We start from the raw sequence: 25,257 nt of genomic DNA, 5'->3' as shown, positions 1-25,257 counted from the left end.
TTTCGGGTTGATACTAATTTTTGAGTGGATTTTTGAGAGTTTTTTTCTGTATTTTTAATGGTACATTCCATTTATATTACAGATACTTTTATATTTAGTGAGAGAATAATGCTCAGTGGGAACTAGTTTGCAAAGAGTGAGTCTAACCTTGAATGGAGCTTAATTATAATTTGCTGCAGAGGACCTTTGTCATTATTGTTTTTTAAAAAAAAGGTCTTAGTTACTCATTTTCTCAGCCATTTCCTGTGACTTTCAATGCACTGGTTTAAATTGTTAAACTATATAACAATTTAGCATAGAAAAATATATGCTAAAAAATGCTTTTCAATGTTTCCATCAAATGAAATGTAACCTATTCTCCCAAACATTTCTGGTATTCTTTGAGGTGTGGCCATCAGTGGCAATGCCACTTAATGCCTATCCGTTATTGTGCTTGTGTCAGTGGGTGGTGGTGGTGACACCTTAGCTGCTGACGTTCTCCTGGTGAAGATGCCTCGTAATGCTATTGGGTTGCGAGTTTCAGGGTTTTGATCCAGTGATTATCAATAATATATGTTGAAGTCAGGATGGTGTGCCTCTTGGAGGGATATATCCTGTTGGTGGTGTTCCCATGTGCTTGAAGCCCTTGTTGGTGGTGCTGGAGGTCACCGTGTTTATGAGGTGCTGTCGGAGAAGCCTCGGTGAGTAACAGCAGTGCACTGCAGCTGGTGATGGAGGATGTTGAGCAGACAACTAGCCGAGCAAGCTGCATGTCCTGGGTGCTGCCACCTTGTTGATTATTGCTTGAGCTGTATTAAGTAGACAGTGGAAAGGCTTTGTTTTTTGGTTGGTAAGGCTTGTGCTTGTGCTGTGTTGTGAAACATATAAGATAATTAGGGGATTGGACACGTTAGAGGCAGGAAACATGTTCCCAATGTTGGGGGAGTCCAGAACAAGGGGCCACAGTTTAAGAATAAGGGGTAGGCCATTTAGAACGGAGATCAGGAAGAACTTTTTCAGTCAGAGAGTGGTGAAGGTGTGGAATTCTCTGCCTCAGAAGGCAGTGGAGGCCAGTTCGTTGGATGCTTTCAAGAGAGAGCTGGATAGAGCTCTTAAGGATAGCGGAGTGAGGGGGTATGGGGAGAAGGCAGGAACGGGGTACTGATTGAGAGTGATCAGCCATGATCGCATTGAATGGCGGTGCTGGCTCGAAGGGCTGAATGGCCTACTCCTGCACCTATTGTCTATTGTCTAATACCCAATCTCTGACTTGTTCTTATAAATGCTCTCACAGTATTTATGCGATATGGCGAGTTTTTGATCAGCGGTGACAATTGCCCCTCCCCAGGCTGTTGATGCTGGGGGAGCTCTACATGGTAATGCTGTTGGATGCCAAAGGTAAGTGGTTCCACTTTCTTGTTGGAGATGACCTTGCGGTCTGCAGCAGTTTTAGTTTGCATGTTCTTGACACATCATCCCATGTGTGAAAGATGTGCCGGTCTTGCTGCATGGCAGCCATTGGCTGCTTCATTTGGTGAAGTGTGGGGAGTGGAGTTGAATGCTTCTGAAGTTCTGATTGAAGGAAGACTATCGATGAAGTTAACGGTGGGTGGGCTTTCCGAGGTGATATGCTGCAGCTTGGATGATTGACCTTCAACAACCCCAGCCAGCTACCTCTGTGTGAGATTTCCCTTGACTACCACACAGTGTTAGCAAACGTTCCAATCTGTTCCAAAGTCCCACAAATTCCTTCATGAGCTAAATGGACAAAGGATGCTGAGAAGTGTGTTGTGCAATAGAAAATGTTATCTTTTGCCCTTTGCTCAGAAGGAATTTTGAAGATATAAGTAACTGAGGCACAGACTACATGTCCAGGGGACTTTGGAACAAAGTGTCCAGAGTTGCTGAAACTGTACCATCAGTGTGAGCTTTAATAATCTGCATGATAGTGCTTGTGCTTTGGTAAATACTGAATCACCAGGGTAATATAATCTTACCTCAATTAAACTACTTTAATTTAAAAACCTGCAAATTAATTATTTTTACTCGGATCAAAGTCCTAATGTTAATTCTGAGTTAAGATTTGTACTTTGCTTATGTAGCTTCTAAATTGCACATCCTTTTCTCTGCAAGATGACAGATGTAAATTTAGAAACAAATGAAGTGATGCCATTAATAGTCGGAAATGGTTGAATCGGGAGTAATTTGCAGTAGCTGAAAGCAAGGTAGAAGTTGGAGTTGACAGAGCATGTTTAGCTGTGTCACCCTGGTTTATGTGCAGGTGCAAGTTCAAAAGTTGGATTGAAACTACACTGCATCTACAGCAACATTTATATTTAAAAAGTACAGTCAAGAGTTCAGGTCAAGTGGGCTGTCGTCAGAGGTGTGTGTGTTTCTCATTGGTGGAATCTGATTATATAAAGCTAGTGACTGCTACCCTTTGGTAAGAGTAACATATTTCTCAGACTGACCTGGTCGTCCTCCGGCATTAAATGCAAGAAATTAATTGGATATAGATCTTTGCCACAGTGATCACTCGAGTATTTTAGAGCAGCCATATTGAGACAAGGTGTGGGTAGACACAAAATGCAGGAGTAACTCAGCGGGGCAGGCAGCATCTCTGGAGAGAAGGAATGGGCAACGTTTCGGGTCGGGACCCTTCTTCAGATTGAAGATATTTGGGCTGAAGTGCAGGGCTTTGGCTTGAGAGACTTCAGCGAGGAGGCTGGGCAGAGCTGAGGGAGGTCAGGTAAGCTCCTTTAACTTTACTCTTCAGACTAAGTACAACTGCGATTGCCATCCCACTTGACCTGAACTCTTGACTTAAAATATAAATGTTGCTGTGGAAGCAGTTTAGCCTCAATCCTTCAAATTCCCAATCTCTCAGTTTATCCAGTCACAGGGATAGAGCAATATCATGGTGGTAATTAAGATGGTGGCAGTGAGCTTTACATGTATCCAAGCTTTAGATGAGTGAGACTTGGAAGTATGGAATATATGATTCTGGGGACAGTTGTTAGTTTGGTTGAAGTAAGAGAGGAGTTGGCAGGTGATAGCTGCAGAAATCTTTGTGATATGAAGAGAATGCGGTCATCTCAGCTCTGTCTTGGAAGTCGCCGGCGCGGCTCGGCCGCGGGACGTTTCAGTGCCCGGTGCGGCTCGGCCGCGGGGCCTTCCATCCCCTTGCGGGGGCTGTGCGTGTCGGTTGCCTTGGTGGGGGTCGAGCTGCCTGTCCGTGGGCGCGGGGGGGAAGAGAGTGGAAGTTTTGTTGCCTTCCATCACAGTGAGGGGGTGTTTGGAGTCACTGTGATGGATGTTGGTGTTGGGGTCGTGTGTCCTGTGTTCTTTTCTTTTTTGCTGTGTCTTGTGACTGCTGAAATTTCGTTCGGTATTTGTACCGAATGACAATAAAGTTCTGTTATATATGAGATGTGTTGGGGTAAACAAAGTAGCATGCCCTATCCAGGTTCTCCAGAGATGCTGCCTGTCCAACTGAGTTATTCCAGCACTTTGTCTTTTGTACACCAGCATCTGCAGTTCCTTGTTTCCCCATAACATTCTTGTCTGCAGGTCAATACTGATTTTCTAATGCTTAACATATGATATCTTTTTGACTGAGGAGTGGTTGGTTACTTGTTCAACAGGCCTGATTTGAGTTATAAACGACAGAAACGATACAAGAGATCACACCCATGTTGTTCACTCTTTGTTTAGTGCATTGCATTAGATTAACTAAAAAACAATTAAGATTGGTATTGTAGTAAATTTGGATATTTTTACACAAATATTTGCATTTTAAACTTGGTAGTGTTTATGGAAAAATAAATCCATAGGTGAATTCCAGTAAATATGAAATTGTAAAATGCAGTGGCACAGCTGGGCTTCGTCCTCACCTCGGGTGCTGTTTTTTTTAAGATTGCATGTTCTCCCTGAAACCGCATGGGTTTCCTCCGGGTGCTCTGGATTCCTCCCACATTCTGAAGGCCTGCAAGGTTTATATGTTGTAGATTGATTGGCATCTGTAAATTGCCCCTACAACGTAGTGTGTGAATGAGAAAGTGGGATAACATAAAACTAGTGTGAACGGGTGATCGATGGTCAGCATAGCCTCAGTGAGCCAAAGGGCTCGTTTCCATGCTCAGGATCGAGATACGTATTGTATCTCTAAACTCAACTAATCATCTTGTTAAATGCATGTCTGGTCAAATTGGATTCAGTGCTTGCAGCAGGAATGGGTGTGCCATTTCTATAGGATGGGGGAAGCTTCTAAAATGTTAATTTGGTCCCCAATATTGATTGGTACTGAGTGCAAGAGGATTAAACAGGGCCAAATCTTTTAGGTGTATCCAAGAGGTTTCCTTACACGGTATGTGGATTATCCGACTCGAAGAGGGTCCATACTGGACCTTGGATTGGGAAACAAGCCTGGCCAGGTGACTGCTGTTGTGGTGTAAGAAGAATTTGGAGATAGTGATCGCAACTCCATAAGTTTTAAGATTGTTTTGAATAGGGATAAGTCTGGATGTCAGGAGAAGATACTTAATTGGGGCAAGACAGATTATAATGTCAATATGCAGGAGCGAAGGAGGGTAGATTGGGAGCAGTTGTTATTGGGTGAGTCCACAGAGGACATGCGGGAGTTGTTTAAAGGCAGGATCAGCATGTTCCAGTAATGAGCAAGGGATAAGGATGGCAAAGTAAGGGATCCGTGGATCACCAAGCAGGTTGTAAACTTGGTCAGGAAGAAAAAGGAAGCGTATGTCAGGTTTAAGAAAGTTGTGTTAGACGGGGCTTAAGTGGAATATAAAGCGAGTAGGAAAGAACTCAAGCGGGCGATTAGAAGGGCCAAAAGGGGCCATAAAAAGTAATTGCCAAGTTGGATTAAGGAAAATCCCACGGCTTTTTATACGTATGTTAAAAACAAGAGGATGACCAGGGAGAAGGTCGGATCGGTCGTATGTTGCATCTGTATTCACTGAGGAGGACTTGGAGAGCAGTGCGATCAGTATGGAGAATTAGGGTGACCCAGTGGCGCAGCGGTAGAGTTGCTGCCTTGCAGCGCCAGAGACCTGGATTCGACCCTGACCCTGGTGCTGCCTGTACGGAGTTTGTATGTTCTCCCTGTGACTGTGTGGGTTTTCTCTAGGTGCTCTAGTTTCCTTTTGCATTTCAAAGACGTGCAGGTCTGCGCATTAATTGGCTTCTGTAAATTGTCCCTAATATTTAGGATAGAACTAATGTACGGATTATCATTGGTCAGCACAATAATAACTTCAAGCTCAGCACAATAATTGTGGGCCGAGGGGCCCAATCCTGTGCTGTAGTGTTCTATATTCTATGTGTGTGTTCTATGAGTGTCAGCTTTATTGTGGCTGTCTGTTTTAATGCAGCTGACAGTGGGATTGCATTTCCTTCAATGAAGCAAGGGAGGAGATTACCATAACATTGTGGTATCCAGTGTGAATTCACTTTATAGTACAAAACATTCTATCCTTGAAAGGCCTAGACCCTAAGGAACAAGCCACATCTTAATTTGAAGTATTTATGTAAATGAGGAACCTTCATATGTGTAATATCTAAGTATATGTAATATTATGTAAAGTATTTTTTCAATGACTAAATTCTGCTAAATCAGATGTGTAATTCCACACAGTGAAGACCTTTTGTTTGTTTTTTTCCAGTTGAACCATGATGGGAAGCCAGTTTAATATCAGACGCTGGAGCAGCAAACATGTAGCCAAGTGGCTAAAGGAGGAAGGCTTCAGCGATTATGTTGATCTCCTGTGTAATAAGCACAGACTGGATGGCGTTGCCCTGTTAACTTTGACTGAATATGATTTACGCTGCCCACCTTTAGAACTGAAAGTGTTGGGTGACATTAAAAGGTTAATGGTGTCTATTCGGAAACTGCAAAAACAGCACAAAGATGTCCTGACAGAGATGGGTTACACGAGTGACGATTGTCCTGGTGCCACAAACTCTTCACAAGGCAAGGACTGTCAGTGCAATGGTGTGGAGCACTTTGGGGACAGTGGCGGTTCTGGTGGAGATTTGAATAGTGAACAATTTCAGAATGGTAAATACCACAAACATCAAACACGAAGACTTGACCCCGAGTACTGGAAGACTATTTTGAGTTCTATTTATGTGTTTATAGTCTTTGGGTTTACATCGATTGTGATGGTAATAGTTCATGAACGTGTCCCTGACATGCAAACCTATCCACCCCTACCAGACATATTCCTGGATAGGTAAGCATTACATCATGTGATGATAAATTATGCTTGTACAGTAAATTGATCACAAGTGAGTAGAAGGCATGCTGGAGTCATTGGGGAACGTACCTCATCAAAATGGAGCACCTGTGGCTTTGGGCTCCTGAAGTATCCTGGGAAATGTATGTTCGCAGCCGGCTCTGATTTTTTTGTAGCTTTTCAATCTCTAATCTATGCCTACTATTTACTATTAAATCATTACTATCAATACTGTTAAATCTTTGTAGCACCGTACAGCACATCAGTGCAACCCGTCCATTCTGACCAAGGTTCTATGCCAGTCCCATTTGCCCATATTTGAACCATATCTCTCTAAACCTATATTTTCCATGAACCTGTCCAAGTTTTTAAAATGTTATTGTACCTGTGTCAACCACTTTGTCTGAAAGCTCTTTCCATATAATACCCTCTGTGTGCGTTTTATGTAAATCAAATTAATGTTAAAGGCAGTCCTCTTGCAATTCTGCCCCCATTTTACAATGGTATGCATGCCTGTAATCAGTGTATTTAATTTCTCCATATTTGGATAAGCTGCTGTTGCCGTGCAGAGTGATGTGGAGTGGAGTGACTCAGGGCACTCTGCACCTGCTGCTCCGACAGTCTGAATCACAATCCTAATCATTGCTTCCTGTCTGGTGATTTGCTAAACCCCAGCCAAGCACCATTTGATGAACGAACGCTGTTTCATGCAATGGAGATCAATCAGACTGCTGCTCTCATTCATTTTTACAATGCCAAAGCCGCACTATTGTGATGTTACAGATCTTTGGAAATGAAAGCTTAGTTTAGTTTAGAGATGCAGTATGGAAACAGGCTCTTTGGCCCAGCAAGTCTATGCCAACCGTTCACACTAGTTCTAGGTGATCCCACTTTTGCATCTGCTTCCTACACATTCGGGGCAATTTACAGAGGCCAATTAACCTACAAACCCACACGTCTTTGGGATGTGGGAGGAAACCGGAGGAAACCCTCATGGTCAGTGCAAACTCCACACAGACAGCACCCGAGGTCAGGATCGAACCCGGGACCCCGGGTCTGGTGCTGTGAGGCAGCAGCTCTACTGGCTTGACCACAGTGCCGCCCTTGCAACTCTGCACATTTCCTACATTTTGGTCTTTTGCATTCCAAAAGGCAGTTGAGAATAGACTGTGATTTTGGTCGTCCTGCACCTCTGTTCACAGCAGATGATGAACTTAGTGCATTTGTATTCTGATGGTTAATTTTTAGGAAATCGATGTTTGAATGTTTAGTGGGTGACCAATTGTGAAAATTATGGAACATTTGCATGTTAAATAAGATGTACATGGAAAATATATTGGATACATATTGTTAAATATCTATTGTGCTCTTGTGAAATTCTCCTGGTCTAAGAGCAAACTATGAAATGCCACAAAAACTATAAAGGACAAGCATTGGAATTTCAAGGGCCATGTGACTTGTGCTTTGGTAATCATGGGCATACATCTCTGAAGCTTCAGGTTTCAGTGCTGTTGCACAGCTTGTAGCATTCAAAGGCACAAACTGCTTACCAACAATTCCTTTTAGTGGTCACTGGTCAGTTTAAAAACTGAATGATGACTAAACTTAACTAACTTTAAGTATGTCAGTAACGCAAAACTATTGGAAACAAACTATTGTCAAATGGCCTTTATTTCAAGACCTATGTAATTCAAAACCTATGTATTTCAAGACCTATGTATTTTGGGATGATATCCTGGATTTACCTCTGTCAGGAAGCATGTGTGAGCAGTGCAGTCCCAAGCTTTCTCTGAAGGGGTCACGATAATATGCCAACAGCACTCCATTGGGCTCTAGTGAACCTGCCTTGGGTTCAGTGAATCCATTCATTTCACAGGGAAGGAATAGCTAAGAGGCAACTTTCAGGTTATGTATCTTTTACATTAATTGAGTTAGCTTTAATCTGTTTAATTGTCCTTGAGTGTTTAAATCTAATTGTATTAGCTTTACGTTTCTGAATGTTTAACTGTTAGATATTCCCAAACTATCTGTTTGACAGTAATATCTGGAGACATGGCTTAACCAACTGAAATCAATCAAAATGCTGGCTAAAGGCACTATGCTGCCGAATTAGTGAGTTAGGGTGTCTGTCTGTGTGGGTCAGTCGGCTTGTGTGTGTTCATCTTCCCGGAGATTTCCATGCCAGTACATAGTTGTTAACTGGCAACCTTTGAGTTACGTATCAACGACAACCTGGGATGTCCAATTTTGGAAGGTGGTACACAGATCCAATTAAAGCCATTGTGTTCGTTTGCATGGACTTTACCTTGACCGCTGTGTGGCACATAGATCAAACTTATTGTGGTTTCATGGATCATACAATCAATTTAACCATTATTATGAATGGAGATTTTGCCTATCATCAGTTTCCGTTTAGTTTATTGTCACGTGTACTGAGGTACAGTGAAAAGCTTTTGTTGCATTATAACCAGTCAGCAGAAAGACAAGACATGATTACATCCGATCCATTTACAGTGTATAGATTCATGATAAGGGAATAATGTTTAATGCAAGGTAAAGCCAGCAAAGTTCAATCAAGGATAGTCTGAAGGTCATCAAAGAGGTAGATAGTAGTTCAGCACTGCTCTCTGGTTGTGGTAGGATAATATATTCCTTTATTCGTCTCACACCGGGGAAATTTACAATGATTCTGAACCAGAGATGCCACCTGACCTGCTGAATTACTCCAGCACTCTTTTGCTTTGCTTTATGATCAAGCTTGCAGCATACAAAATTTCAGGAAGTATTCAGTCTGCACCATCTTAATGAAGCAATGACCAATAATTCTGCCCCAGGACATTATCATATTTAATAATGCGTGAGGTTCGCCTGAAATGAATCAGTAGTTTGCTGGTATCTCATATTACAGTGAATGCATTGATTGCCTCAACTGCAGTTTGAATTGATGTAATTAGCATGGTTTGTGGAAACTTTACATTCAAAATGGTTATTTACAAGAATTTGCTGTAATGGTCTTCAAGTTTTATTTAGCTGGGACATTTTACTTGCAACTGGAAATTTTGTCATTGGGTTATAGTATAATAAATTTGAACAGTGATTCTTTTATGTATTGGGACAGCCAAGCAATTACTGAAAACTGTTGCAGAAAGTTAAATAAAGAGGTAGCATCCTTGCAAGGAACTGGAAAATTGGTGTGAGATGAGAACGGATGGAAATAGATTTGCGGTCCAATGTCTGTTCCAGTATGAGCAGCTGAGCATTCCAATCCAGGCCCGTTGATGAAAATGAGTCACAAGAGGCTGAGGTAACTGCTTATGTCCATAAATTCTGGCCTATAAATTAGACTCAAAATTAGCACTCCAAATAATTGTTTTAGTAACAAAGTGGGTTCAAATTATAATACAGCATGGAATGTTAAGTCCTCCTTTCAGAACCAAGGTAGAGTGAAGCTGTACCTTTGCCCCTTGTTTGCTGTGTGCAGGGTTGGGCGTTGGGTCAGGTCCCTGAAAGGGTAATGCAGAAGGGTGGACTATTGATCCAGAATTGTGGGTTCCTAACAGGTTATAGCAATAGAGGAATCTAAGTTCAGCTAGATATCATGTTTGGCACATACATTGTGGGCCACATCCTGAGCTTTACTGTTCCATGTCCTATGAGTAGCCACAAAATATGACTGCACAGTTCATTCATCTCACCAGGATATCGGCTTAAATTCAAACATTGTATGTTCAATCTAATCTTGTATGACACAGGAAAATCCTTTTGCTGGAATTCTGAGTTCACTTTCTGCTGCTTCTTCTGACTTATCTCCAAGCTCCACAGTTGAACTGAAGCACCTGCTTGGATTTCTCTGATGAAGTCCTTGCCGATTGGGTAATGTTCTGACCTTCACTTACACATCACTTCTGTTTTCTTTGTTAGTTAAAACACATGGAAAAGTGGTGAATGGGGCTGTACATGGAAGTGTACATGAAAATGTATATGGAACGTGCATTTCCTTTGGGCACAAAAAAAGACACAAAGTGCTGGAGTAAGTCAACGGGTCAGGCAGCATCTTTGGGGAATATGGACCGGTGATATTTCGGGTTGGACACTTCTTCAAACTGATAAAAGGGCCTAACCCAAAATATCGTGAGTCTGAAGAAAGGCCCCGAGGCAAAATGTCACATGTCCATCTTCTCCAGAGATGCTGCCTGACCCACTGAGTTATTCCAGCACTTTGTGCCTTTTTTTGTAAACCAACATCTGCAGTTTCTCATTGTGCAACTAATCAATAAATCCCCAGTAAAGATCAAATGATGCAACATACTGCATCTCCAGGTAGATACCTGTGAAAATACATTTACACGTTGTGTGTGTGTCGTTTCTGTTGACAGTGTTCCAAGGATTCCATGGGCTTTTGCGATGGCTGAGGTGTGTGGTGTTGTGCTCTGCACTATCTGGTTGTTACTGCTGCTACTTCACAAACACAGGTAGGTGTGACAATTACATTTGGTGCTTGAGATTTAGAGCTCTCCTTTTAAAAAACACAGCTTAATGTGTGCTGAATTGAGACGAACTTAAACCATGTATTTCACTGAATATAGACACAAATGATGGAGTTACTTAGCGGGACCAGCAGCACCTCTGGAGAGAAGGAATGGGTGACGTTTCGGGTCTTATTTTCCATTGCTTTGTGAGACTGAGGATATTAAAGATACACCAATAATCTTTGGAAAATTATCCATTTTAATTTCGAAGAAGCTCTAAAACTTTATTTGGCAAATGGAATTGCCTGTATATTTTCAATGAAATGAAGTGGTCAGGTCGCATTTCTGGATAGGTGATGTTACGGGTCAGGACCCTTTTTCAGAATGATCGGTCTTAAGAAGTGTGAAGTAGCAGTTTTCTGCCATGTCCCAAAGACATGGGATGGTGAGTTAAATGGCTGCTGTAAATTGCCCCCAGTGTGTAGGGGAGGGGTAGAATCTAGGGGACAATGTGAATAGGAAGAGTATCGAGCCAGAGGGCACAGCCTCAGAATAAAAGCACATATCTTCAGAATGGAGCTGAGGAGGAGTTTCTTTAGCCAGAAGGTGGTGAATCTGTGGAATTCATTGCCACATGCGGCTGTGGAGGCCATGTTATTGGGCATTTTTAAAGTAGAGATTGATAGGTTCTTGAATAGTAATGGTGCCAATAGGTATGGGGAGAAGGCAGGAGAATGGCTATGGGGAGAAGGTAGGAGAATGGGGTGAGAGTGAAAATTAGACCAGTCATGATTGAATGTTGGAGGATACTCGATGGGCCGATTGGGCAAATTCTGATCCTATGTCTTATGGTTTTAAGAATGAATGTGGGAGTAACTCCATTTCACTGCACATCGAGTATGTGTATGTGACAAATAAATTTGACTTGACTTGGGTCTGACAGCATCTCTGCAGGATCCACTGAGTTACTTCAGCATTTTATGTCTTTCTTTGTAAACCAGTTTCTGCAGTTCCTGGTTTCACATTGACTGGGATTGTCGATGCAAGGGGATTAGAGGGGAACAATTCATAAAATGTATTCAAGAAGATTTTTGAAGCAGAATGTAGAGTCCTACATACTCAAGCTCCTACATTCTCATACTCAGGGGATCTTACTCAAGCATGTCTGACAGAATGACGTATCTGTGGAACATTACCAAACTTGCTAAGCTTCTGGATCTAATCTGTATCACGAAGGCAGAAATATTGGAACAATTAAAAGCAAGATTATAATTTTCAAAATGTTTAAAAATGTATTTACAATTTATATTTTGGAGAAAATAATTACAAAGTGCTGTGAATGTATTGAGTACCACCTTGCCTGAGCTCCCAGCCCAGAACTGTGCTGAAGGAGGAGTGGTGGGGTAGGTGCTTGTTGATGCTCCTTCTGTGCACAAAGGGTAAGCTCACTAACTCACCTGAGCCACGGCACCAAACGATCAGTGGACACCTGTGTGAAGCCCATGTAACTCTCACAGATCAGGCAGAGTCTTGGCTGAGGTATTGTGAAGGGCCAGGGAGAAGAGTTCAGGAGAGAAGAAAAGGATTAAATAAAAATCAATTTGCTGTTAATCATGACTTTATTTAACAAATTTAGCTGTTATCACAATCGCAAAACTTTATAAAAAGTATGCAAATAATCCATGATTTCGTCATCAAAAACAATTTTACTATCCTTACGGCTTTAGTTTGAGCTTGTGACGCATACCGTCAGTGCAAGTACATTACGTAGGAGCTCCATTCTAATTCAAAGGTCTGTTACCGAATTGGGGAATAGAATTTGAGCTTGAAGAAGATTGGAACATAGAAGATCCAGTCCATCAGTGTGGGTTTCCTTTGGATGCTCCGGATTCCTCCCACTTTCCAAGTACGTGTGTTTGTCGGTTAACTGGCCCTCTGTAAATTGCCCCCAGTGTGTTGGAAGTGGATGAGATATTGGGATAACGTAGAACTAGTGTGAACAGGTAATTGATGGGTGGCTGAAGAGCCTATTTCCATGCTGTATCTTTCAATCAATTTAATTCAATTGAACAAGATACTTTGAGTGTAATGATGAAATGGGAATGAATTACAAAGTGTAGTACTGATATGTGTGGTGTTTTGGTTAGGTCCATCCTGCTCCGCCGCATGTGTAGTCTGATGGGGACAGTGTTCCTGCTGCGCTGTGTGACCATGTTTGTCACCTCCCTCTCTGTACCTGGCTACCATCTACAGTGCTCTGGAAAGGTACGTTTGTACAAATCATGCCGGCTCTCCTCCGGCTGGCCATGCTTTGTCTTGTTTTAAAGTCCGCTTTACTGTTTTTTAAATTTAGCTTTTAAAACTGCAATGAATTTTATTCACTACATCAATGGAAAGTTCACATTTCTAAAATATTTGAAATGCTGAATGTGAATGTGCATTCTAAGATGACAAATATTCCAAACACAGATACACATGGAACAGGCACCTGCAGCTTACTTGATGAATATTTAAAGATCTGGTGCAAGTTGACAGTCACCTCCTCCCCCCCACTGTTCCCTGACCCCGCCCCTCCCTGACCCCGCCCTGCCTGACCCCGCCCTGCCTGACCCCGCCCCTGCCTGACCCGACACTCCCTGACCCCGCCCCTCCCTGACCATGACCCCGCCCCTGCCTGATCCTGCCTTGCCTGACCCTGCCCTGCCTGCCCCCGCCCCTCCCTGACCCCACCCCTCCCTGACCATGACCCCGCCCCTCCCTAACCCCGACCCTCCCTGACCCCGACCCTCCCTGACCCCGACCCTCCCTGACCCCGACCCTCCCTGACCCCGACCCTCCCTGACCCCGACCCTCCATGACCCCGACCCTCCCTGACCCCGACCCTCCCTGACCCCGACCCTCCCTGACCCCGACCCTCCCTGACCCCGACCCTCCCTGACCCCGACCCTCCCTGACCCTGATCCCGACCCTCCCTGACCCTGACCCCGCTCCTCCCTGACCCTCCTTGACCCCGCCCCTCCCCGACGCCCGACCCTGACCCCGCCCCTCCCCGACGCCCGACCCTGACCCCTCCCCGACGCCTGACCCTGACCCTGCCCGACCCTGACCCCGCCCCTCCCTGACCATGACCCCGCCCCTCCCTGACCCCACACCACCCTGACCCCACCCCTCCCTGACCTCGCCCCGGCCCCACCCCAGTGAAAATCATTTAAACGTAATAGTGCACATTAATCATATTCAACACATTTGTTGTGATGAGTTGGTATAATTTTTCATCTTCTCATACTGGAAATGGGCATCAGGCCTACTTTACTATGTTGCTAATTGCCCCATGCGTGGCATGTGCAGCAACTGATGAGTGGGCCGCCGTGCTGTTCCTCTGGCCGATGATGATTCCCACACTGATGAAGGTCGTGAGCAGATGATGCTCACGGGAATCTGATATTTTCAGAGTCGCCACCTTTATTGCAGATGAATGAACTACATTTGAGTCCCACAACCCTGTTACAGGCATGTGAATAGTTCTGCTGGAACACTGACAGGAAGCTCAGCCATCTTTGCTCAGCACAGTGTATTTTCTTTTTCAGTTGTATGGAGACCAGTGGGCCAAGTTTCAAAGGGCACTAGCGATTTGGAGTGGTTTTGGAATGACACTAACGGGTGTCCATACCTGTGGAGACTACATGTTCAGTGGCCACACTGTTGTCCTCACCATGCTCAACTTCTTTGTTACAGAATGTAAGCATTAAACTTCACCTTTAGGTCACTGTAAGGCTCAAAGACCATTATCAGGAACAGGGAGTGATTACTTTTAGCAGGATTGACGCAATGATTCACACTATTGTGCAAAGCGCTTCAGTTTAAGTAGGAAGGACCCATTGGATTTGTGTATCAATGACGAAAGATCAAGGAAACGTCTTGTGTTTTTTTTAAGGTGACTCCATGTAATTAGAACATAGAACATAAAACAGTACAGCTCCCATAACATTAACCAAGCCAATTAACCTACAAACCTGAACGTCTTTGGAGTGTGGGAGGATTAGTATCTATTTGTACTATTTATAATTGGTATCTAGGCCCTAAATAGAGTGGATGTAGAAATAATGTTTCCAGTAATGGGGAGGTCTAGGACCAGAGGTCACAGCATCAGAATAAAAGGTCATACATTCAAAATGGAGATAGACAATAGACAATAGACAATAGGTGCAGGAGTAGGCCATTCGGCCCTTCGAGCCAGCACCGCCATTCAATGTGATCATGGCTGATCATTCTCAATCAGTACCCCGTTCCTGCTTTCTCCCCATACCCCCTGACTCCGCTATCCTTAAGAGCTCTATCTAGCTCTCTCTTGAATGTATTCAGAGAATTGGCCTCCACTGCCCTCTGAGGCAGAGAATTCCACAGATTCACAACTCTCTGACTAAAAATGTTTTTCCTCATCTCTGTTCTAAATGGCCTACCCCTTATTCTTAAACTGTGGCCCCTGGTTCTGGACTCCCCCAACATTGGGAACATGTTTCCTGCCTCTAACATGTCCAACCCCTTAATAATCTTATACGTTTCGATAAGATAACAGGTATAACAGATAACAGAGCTTTATTTGTCGTTCGGTACCGAAGTACCGAACGAAACTACATAGCAGTCATAGAAAAAAAAAGAACACAAGACACATAACCCCAACACAAATGTCCATCACAGTGACTCCAAACACCCCCTCACTGTGATGGAGGCAACAAAACTTCCCCTCTCTTCCCCACGCCCACGGACAGACAGCTCGTCCCCGACCGACCCGCACAGTCCCCGCACCGGGCGCTGAAACGTCTCGCGGCCGAACCGGGCGATGAAAGGCCCGCGACCAAGCCTTGCGCAGCTAAGCCCCGCAGCCGAGCCGCACCAGCGGTGAAAAGTCCCGCAGCCGAGCCGCACTGGGTGGTGTTAAGTCCCGCAGCCGAGTTGCACCGGGCGGTGTTAAGCCCCGCAGCCGAGCTGCACCGTGCGGTGTTAAGCCCCGCAGCCGAGCTGCACCGGGCGGTGTTAAGTCCCGCAGCCGAGCCGCACCGGGCGGTGTTAAGTCCCGCACCCTCTCATCCTTCTAAATTCCAGTGTATACAAACCTAGTCGCTCCAGTCTTTCAACATATGACAGTCCCGCCATTCCGGGAATTAACCTAGTAAACCTACGCTGCACGCCCTCAATAGCAAGAATATCCTTCCTCAAATTTGGAGACCAAAACTGCACACAGTACTCCAGGTGCAGTCTCACTAGGGCCCTGTACAACTGCAGAAGGACCTCTTTGCTCCTATACTCAACTCCTCTTGTTATGAATGCCAACATTCCATTGGCTTTCTTCACTGCCTGCTGTACCTGCATGCTTCCTTTCAGTGACTGATGCACTAAGACACCCAGATCACGTTGTACGTCCCCTTTTCCTAACTTGACACCATTCAAATAATAATCTGCCTTTCTATTCTTACCACCAAAGTGGATAACCTCACACTTATCCACATTAAACTGCATCTGCCATGCATCCGCCCACTCACACAGTCTGTCCAAGTCACCCTGCAACCTCATAGCATCTTCCTCACAGTTCACACTGCCACCTACCTTTGTATCATCGGCAAATTTGCTAATGGTACTTTTAATCCCTTCATCCAAGTCATTGATGTATATTGTAAATAGCTGCGGCCCCAACACCGAGCCTTGCGGTACCCCACTAGTCACTGCCTGCCATTCTGAAAGGGACCCATTTATCCCCACTCTTTGCTTTCTGTCTGTCAACCAACTTTCTATCCATGTCAGTACCCTACCTCCAATACCATGTGCTCTAATTTTGCCCACCAATCTCCTATGTGGGACCTTGTCGAAGGCTTTCTGAACGTCGAGGTACACCACATCCACCGGCTCTCCCCTGTCAATTTTCCTAGTTACATCCTCAAAAAATTCCAGTAGATTAGTCAAGCACGATTTCCCCTTCGTAAATCCATGCTGACTCGGAACGATCCTGTTACTGCGATCCAAATGCTCTGCAATTTCGTCTTTTATAATTGACTCCAGCATCTTCCCCACCACTGATGTCAGACTAACTGGTCTATAATTTCCCGTTTTCTCTCTCCCTCCTTTCTTGAAAAGTGGGATAACATTAGCTACCCTCCAATCCACAGGAACTGACCCGGAATCTATAGAACATTGGAAAATCATTACTAATGCGTCCACAATTTCTAGAGCCACCTCCTTAAGCACCCTGGGATGCAGACCATCAGGCCCTGGGGATTTATCAGCCTTGAGTCCCATTAGTCTACCCAAAACTTTTTCCTGCCTAATGTGGATTTCCTCCAGTTCCTCTCTGGAGGAATGGGTGATGAATCTGCGGAATTCATTGCTACAGACAGTGGTGGAGGCCAAGACATTGGATATTTTTGTGACAGAGATTGATAGGTCTTGATTAGGTTACAGGGAGAAAGAAGACAATAGAATGTGGTTGAGAGAGAAACTAGATCAGCCATGGTTGAATGGCAAAGTAGATTTGATGGGCTAAATGGCCTAATTCTGTTCCCCTGTCTTATAGTCTTCCTACAGTGTTTATGGTTTGTCCATACTGGGCTGGCTGGGTGGTGAACAGCCAAACAGCAGCTAGCAAAGATGTTCTGTCCATCATCTCATCTAAAGACTCGTTCCCCATCCTTCTCCTTATGTCTTTCTTCCTTCCCCTCACATCCTCTCCCCTCACATCCTCTCCCCTCACCTCTCATGTCCTTCTCTACCCTCACCTTCTCCCTCACCTGCCCTCTCCGTTTCCTCAGCCTATCCCTTCTCTCATCCTCACTTCCTTCCTTCCAACTACTCTCGCACTCCCCTCCCTTATTTCATCCTCTCTCTTTCCTTATCTCGTCCCTAAATCCCCTCCCTTCCCTCATCCTTAAACACCATTCCTTCTCTCATCTGCTCCCTTCCTCACCCCCTCCCTCCCTCCCTCCCTACTTCCTTTCTTTACCACCTACTCCCCTCCCTTGACACGCTCTCTTCCCTTCCTCATCCCTAAAAAACTTCCCTTCCCTCATCTGCTCTTCCTCCCCATCCTTTACCACCACCTTCTCCCTTCTCTTCCCTATTCCCGCATAACTACCAGCATGTCTTCACATCCCATCTAACCTTAACCCAAACCCAGAGCCCTCACCCTGGAGAGCAGCTCAGATTTTGGATCGCCAGCCGCGGCCCCTTTCACAGTGTGGCCACTTCCCACCAGCCTCTATCCATGCACTCACCTGGGTCTCAGGTACATGGTGGCGGTCTCTGGCGGCAACAAAGCTGTGACGTCCCACTTATCCACGCACTCACCTGGGTCTCGGGTACATGGCGGCGGTCTCTGTGGCGGAAGCCCAGGCACTTCCCGGTGTCCACAACAACGCTGAGACTTCCCACTCCCCACCTTCCCCAGCGCCGGCCCCTTCCCGCCCGCATCACCACATGGCTGGATATGGGCGTAGCTCCCACTCGCCCCCGGAAGCTTGGGAGTGGGAAGGATTTTTTTCCCCCCAAATCATCCCACGGGCCGGATGCAGCCCTTGGGCCGGGAGTTTGACACCTCTGTTCTAGGTGCAGCTTAGTTTGTTTTTAGTTACAGTCAACCATTCATGTAATGTTCATACTGTATTTGTGTTTGTTTTGGGGATACTGGTCTTGGTCACTGAGCTGAAACAGGAAATTAAACCTAACATGTAATCTTTCCTTTGCACCCCCATTTAGATACTCCAAGAGGCTGGAACTTCTTGCACACCTTGTCTTGGGTAATGAACCTGTTTGGAATCTTCTTCATCCTTGCTGCACACGAACATTACTCAATCGATGTCTTCATTGCATTTTATATCACCACAAGACTATTTTTGTATTACCACACACTAGCCAACACTCGGGCTTATCAGCAGAGCCGGCGGGCACGCATTTGGTTTCCAATGTTTTCATTCTTTGAATGCAATGTCAACGGCCCAGTACCAAATGAATATAGTTGGCCACTTTCCAGACCAAGATTATTGAAGAGGTTAATTGGATAAATAGTAATCTGTCCTAACCAATTGGTTTGTTGGATAAACAAAAGATTATGGAAATAACTGGTTTTGTATACAAGACGAGTGTAGCCAATACAAGCCAGATGCGTGTGAAGGGGATGAGGCCTTGATAGTTGGCAGTCTGTTTGGCTCATGGCCAGTCACTACTTGAAATTGTGCTTTTCTTTTGCTGCAAATATGTCGACTCCAGCAGTTAGGAATCCTGTTGGTGCCTGGTGCGGTTTGTTGTGGACAGGGAAGCAATCCATCCCCCTGTGATGGGATCTGTGCCTGTGGGGGTCAGGCAGGGTTTCAGTGAAGGTCTGATGCGGTTCCTGGTGGTACCAGCGTTGGGTTTAGGGTGAAGGTTGGGCGCAGAATTGGGAGGGAGTCGGGTAGGGTTTAGTGGTGGGGTCAGGCATGGTGTGGAGTGGGCTACGGGCACAGTTTGGGTGGGGTTATGGTTAGGCCAGGCACGTTTAGAGGGTGGTCAAGCACAACAAGCCCACAGGACGTACTGCTGCTACATTCCAAATAATCTCTTCTTTTCCACATTGAATCAAATATTTTAAATGAAGCCAGTGACTTGTTCAAAGATTGGCATTTGAGGTGTTTAGTAGAAGTTTTTCTCTTTGATATGTTAATGTAAAGAATCCCTCTGGTGTGTTTCTCGCTCGGTTTTATTTCAGGGAACTCTAGTTTTGCACTTGTCTGAGGAAACACTAATGAGGTGTGGGAATTCTGGAGAAACTTTAAAAATGCATCCTCGTTCTACAATTCCACCATGAGGTGCACAAAGTATCTGTTCCTAAAGAAACAAAACAGCATTTGGTGCAACATTGATTGCTTTGAGAGTGTAACCGATGTTGTGGGTCTTCATTTCCCTTTGAGCTGCCATTTGCTAGCTGTGGCTTTGTGGACCTCAATGTACAGGCAGTATTCATTGTCAGACTGAATGCACTCAGAAAAAACACTCGACAACCACTTGTAATGTTTACAAACTTACGTAGTTTATTAGAATACCAAATGTTTGACTTATCTAAACCATAATTTATAGGATTTATAGAGATAATTCAGTAGTTCTTATTGACTTTGAGATAGCATTGATCATTAATGCTTGGATAGTTTGGAAATGGGGGAATGGTGATTGTATCTCTCGTCACCTGTTGCCTGCAGACTAGGGCTGCCTCGAGCAGCAGGCAAACATGGAAAATGGTGAAGGAATGGTTTTTCACAGTTGCAAGAAGCTGACAAACCAGCTAATATTCATTGTTTCTTTCGGAGTTATTATTGTAATTTGCAGGGTAATTTGATTAGATGATGACATCAGCACTTGGAATGTCAGGAGTTGGCCCTGGTATTTGCCTTCCCTTCCATAAGGCAAGGCTGATCAACACGATTCTGTTGCACTATCCTGCTCTCCCTGACGATCTCTGCCCTGAACACACCAGTGATGGTGACCGCCCACTATGTGAGGTGAAAAGAATCTCCTACACCTAGTCCCAAATGACTGGGCATTTACTTAGAGATAGCAATACCTAGACCTGCAAACCCAAGTCAGGGGGGAAATGTCATTCCAATATCTGCCCTGTCAGGCACCATCAGAATTTGTATGTTCCTTTATGATCATCGCCCGCACTGAACTGGAGCACTGGCCCAACCTATTTATGTCTTCAGTAGGCAATGCCTGAGTCACTCTGACAAAGCTCTGTCACAGTCCCTCTGTCACAAACCCTTATGAACATTACATTGAATCTGCATCCACTGCCCCTGGAAGTGCTTCCCCAACCACCACTGTAAAATCTTTGTGTCATTTGGTTCTCTTGTTCATCACTATTCTTTGTGCCTGACTTCTTGCCAATAAAACAGTTTCTCTCTGACCTTCGTGATTTAAATTGCTGCCTGTAGAACCAGTCATAGCAAGGAGAGCTTCAACCTCTCCCGTCTTTGCACATCTAACCGTTATCCATGCCTTCGGTAATTCTCTTGCTACAGCTGTAGTCCAATATTCACTGTGCACACCATACCTTTATTGTTAAAGCCCAGGGTCCTGTCTCAACCTACAACACTTGTGTGCATCCAAGATCTTTCTGTTCCTGTACTCATTTAGAACTCTGCCCTCATTTGGATTGCCCCTTCTCATGCTTCCCACCAAAATATAAACCTTTACACTTCTCTGCATCCCATCTCATCGGTTGCAATCATTCCCTTCCACCTGACTGCCTGTAGTCTTTGCAATGACACCATCTTGTCACAGGTCACTGTGATATTTACTACCGTGTTATTGGGACAGGGGATGTCAACAAGACAAATGGCCGAGGTGTGTCCATTGCTCGATCTGTTCATCAGCACAATGCCCCCACTTAGATCAAAAGCTGGACTATCGCACTTTACTGTTGTCTGCTTCTTGTCTTGTTGCAGCAGGGAGTGGCTGATTCTGGAACTCAGTGTATTGTAATTTAAATGGCTGCTCTTGAAATTGTCACAGCACCCTTGCCTGTTCCAGTCATAAAATGCTATAATTATACTAAATAATCGTTGAGCTTTGAATTTTGGTTTTATCCAGTGCAGATTTAACTTCCCTGGTAATAACTTGAAACGCTCAGAGTGAAGGTGTTATTGATCGTAGGTATTGTTTATAGTTAAGCACAGTCCGTGCACTTGTGTTGTGCGGGTGGACACTGGGCAGAACATGTCTACATCCTAGTCCAGGTGATTGGCTTCTTTAATGATTCAAACTTCAGATTCTTTACAGCATTGATCTTCATTCCCCAAGCTGTGTGTGTTACAGCAGAGTGCCAGCTTATGGAATCTTAGCTTCAGGGGGATGAGGTGTCAGCTGTCAATGAGAGTGTTGTGCATGTACTGAGAACTTAGAAACTTTAATTCATAATTAAAGATATTTAGGTAAATTCATAATAACTGGTTGTGCTATCATGTGGTTGTCAGAAATAAGTATTTGTACTCATGAGCATTGAGAAATAGTTTTGATATTGAATATTATTTCTTCTGGTCTTCCTGTATACGTTACCCCAGATTCCTGTTGTAATGTTTAAATGGGGATCTCTGTGGCATCACAGGACATTAAACCTTTCATGTCCTGTTGTTGGAAAATGTTTTTCTTCCTTGGCCTTGAGCAACATTTCATGTGTAGTGGAGCTTCTGGCAGCGGCTTGGACTCGACCTAACTCTCAGCACATCACTGATCAGTCATTTCCCTGCTAAAAGCAGTGTGACTGCTCTCTCCCCTCCTACTGCCAGAAGATTCCTGTGTCTGACTCACCGCTGGAGTCAGAGCCTGGCTTTATTGACCTTTCTTTGCAGCTTTGTGAAGTGGCAGGAAATGGTGGCAGATGTAATTGCAGTCAGAATGCAGGAGATCTCCCAGTGAAAGGTATCCAAGTGTCTCTGAACATCACTCTTTTATGGGTGAACCTTCACTCACTGAAATCCTTTTATTCTGTAAGTAGTAAAACATTTGTATTTTGCTGAAAGGTTGCTGCTGTGATTGCACTGAATTTGACCTGAAATGTCGTCCACTTGGTAACATGTTGACCAGTTTGTGAAGTGAGATAGGAATTATTCCATCCTATCTCCTGCTGTAGAGTGACTGGTTCGCAATAGGTGAGGAGCTCTTTCCTTCTCCGGTTCTTCCCATGAGCTTGCTCAGATGATCCATTGATGTGAATACCCAGCGTTCCCAGCCAAACACTGAGGCCACTTTTACACAAGATATCTACTTCAGCAGTTTTGCTGCAGAAAGTCATGATAATTGAGGATAGCAATGTGTTCTAATGATCCTAGAATTGTTTGGTTCTGTGCTAAACGACTTCACACACTGAGCGTCTGATGGTCTCTGACATATTTGCAGATCAGACATTTCTGGGGCTTCAGCTCCCTGTTGGAAGGGCTGCTGGTGGGGAGAGTTCTGGATGATTCTGCTCACGGCTGGTGGATGTTGAAACTGTGGCCTTGTCCAAAGAGATTCCTGCCTAATCAAACAGCACTGATGGAGCAGGACAAGGGATCACTTTAATTAAACATGTTCTTTGTAACATGGTGCATTATAAAATGCATTTATTCTCTTTCTAACAACTGGGACCAGCTGATTCCTGAATCATTGGTGCCTTGAGTTCAAATTTACAAATTATTTGTCCTGCTGTGTAAACTCTGGGAAAGTTGACTGGCAAGGAATGAGACAGAGAGGTTCGTGATGATCAGATCAAATGGGCAAACTGCGTGTTCTGGTTCATACCATGGTGAGAGGTTGTGAGACTGCAGGTACTTAGTTCTGTGCGTCAGTCCTGCCACTGGTTTCTGCACCTGATGGGCCCGCTGCTTGGAATGTTCCCTTGCATTTCATTTGAAATAGAAATGTAATTGATGATCGGGCTCAAATTAGCAGAGAGAGGTGAAGGGAAGTGAGCGGGCTACAGTGGGGATAAGCCTTTGATATTTTGTCAACTTTGCAAGTGAGGTGTTGGCCCTGTCAGTGTGCCCATGGGTGGCAACCCACTGAAGGGGAGTGTGGCCTTGCACCACAAGGATACGATCCAGTGGCATAAATGGGAAGGCTGTGGAATAGCCTGGTGTTGAATAAGATTGCGAACTAAAGGGAACATTCAATATCAAAACATTGTTCAGTACAGGCTGGATGTTTGTGAGCGTGAGACTGTACAACTCGAGTGTTTAATTTAAACCAACAAAGTTAGACATCAGAACTTTTATCTTACAAGCACCCAGTTAATTACCTTGTATCAATTCTATGGATAAACATGAAGCCCCATAATAAAAAGAACTCTGGCCTATTTACTTTTAGGTTTAAAGTACTATTCAGTATTACTGTTATTTAATAAGTTCAAATCAGAGGTCTTTAATGTTTACATTTGCATTTTGTTTAATTGAAAGTAATAAAGGAGTGTGTAAAACAGTGTTTGCAGAGGTCTGTGCATCAGCTCTGTGTAATTCCATCTTTATAATGATGCCTTTTGTTAGCTTTTGCTGACATCTAGTAAAAATTCCAGAATGTTTTTGTGTACAACTGAATAAACTTGTTCCATATTTCATGGTTATCAATGCCTTTTTATTTCTAAGTTACAACTAGGTTGTTGCAGGCAACATATTATTAGTAACCTAGTTATTTTTCTTGGACCTTGCAGCAACAGAGCCATCACCTGGCCGCAATGCGTCATTGCCACAACCTATGTAGCAAGTGACAGAGACCTGGCGTGCAGAGAGGTCTGGGAGTCAGAGCATGATCTGCAGTGCAAATTATTAATAAAATTACCAATGCTGTTTCTTCCTTAAGGAAATTGAATGCAAAAGTAGGAGGGATTATGAACAAGAACATAGAACCGTACAGCAGAGAAACAGGCCCTTTGGCCCACAATGTCTATGCTGAACACGATGGCAAGTTAAACTAATCTCCTCTGCCTGAAAGTGACCCATAGTCCTCTATTCCCTGCATATCCAATGCCTATTTGTATCTGGCAGTGTGATCCAAGCACTCTCAACCATTATCTATGTAAAAAGAAATTGCTCTGCATATCTCCTTTAAACTTTACCCCTCTCACCTTACTGCTATATCTTCTAGTCTTTGACATTTCCATTCTGGGAAAAATTCACTGTACCTGATCCATGCCGCTCATAATGTAAAACATTTCTATCAGGTCCCCCTTGAGCTTCTGATGCTCTAGAGAAAACAACCTAAGTTTGTCCAACCTCTCCTTACAACTGCAAAATAAAATGCTAAAAGTAGGTCAGGCATCATCTATGCAGGGCCATTGGACTGGCGATTCCAGTTTGCGAGACTGGAAATTGGCTGTAGATTTGTCCAGGGAACAGTCACCCTGTAACTGGGGAGCAGGTGCTATTCAATGGGTCATTGGAGCATCAGTACCTCTGGAAAAATAACCTAAACATAACATGATTGACTGTCATCCACCCAGACCGCTGTATCACGGGTAATGCATAACATGATTGACTGTCATCCACCCAGACCGCTGTGTCATGGGTAATGCATCCACCCAGACCGCTGTGTCACGGGTAATGCAGCCATAGCTGGTGAAATGATGAGGAATGGGCGATAAGCAAGTCAGCTGCTGAACAATCTTAAACATCTTGAAGTATCTTTGACCCTGGTTAAATCAGCAGCAGGCCATATCTTTGACCCTGGTTAAATCAGCAGCAGGCCATATTTTTCCATTTACCAGCTGCTAAATTGTTGCATAATTATCTGGGCAACTGAGTGGGAGTGTAGTGAAAACAGAATGTAGTCATCTTCTGTGAGTCAGTCATGCATGACTGCAGGAGGCTGTCAAAGGCGGGCACCATCTCCCGGAATTGTGAGCCAGAATTCTCTGGCTGTATTGTAGAAGGGTCCTCCTGATCTGAAACGTCACCTCTCCTTGTTCTCCACAGATGCTGCCTGACCTGCTGAGTTACTCCAGCACTCTGTGTCTTTCTCTGATGTTACCGTTATTGTAGTCATTGCTGCCCTCCGCAGTCAGACTC

The 25,257-nt window shown here is 44.3% G+C and overlaps 1 protein-coding gene across 4 annotated transcripts in view; it reads left to right on the top strand.

Moving 5' to 3' along the window:
* Window positions 1-23,782, top strand: part of samd8b (sterile alpha motif domain containing 8b) — a 36,289-nt gene extending 12,507 nt beyond the window's left edge. For 2 of the 4 annotated variants that reach the window (XM_078428630.1, XM_078428629.1), the window contains exons 2-6: window positions 5,661-6,230; window positions 10,610-10,705; window positions 12,850-12,967; window positions 14,290-14,440; window positions 18,446-23,782. In XM_078428630.1, the coding sequence (XP_078284756.1) occupies window positions 5,668-6,230; window positions 10,610-10,705; window positions 12,850-12,967; window positions 14,290-14,440; window positions 18,446-18,750 (1,233 nt within the window). In that variant the 5' untranslated portion in view covers window positions 5,661-5,667 and the 3' untranslated portion in view covers window positions 18,751-23,782. Of the gene's footprint in view, window positions 1-5,660; window positions 6,231-10,609; window positions 10,706-12,849; window positions 12,968-14,289; window positions 14,452-18,445 lie in introns of those variants that run through there. The other 2 variants (XM_078428631.1, XM_078428632.1) reach the window with 2 other exon arrangements.
* The last annotated feature ends 1,475 nt before the right edge of the window (window positions 23,783-25,257 follow it).

The sequence above is a fragment of the Rhinoraja longicauda genome, chromosome 35 (assembly GCF_053455715.1).
Source record: "Rhinoraja longicauda isolate Sanriku21f chromosome 35, sRhiLon1.1, whole genome shotgun sequence".
NCBI lineage: Eukaryota > Metazoa > Chordata > Chondrichthyes > Rajiformes > Arhynchobatidae > Rhinoraja > Rhinoraja longicauda.
Note: the sequence above shows the minus strand (reverse complement) of the source record. Positions and strands in the feature narration are given on the sequence as shown.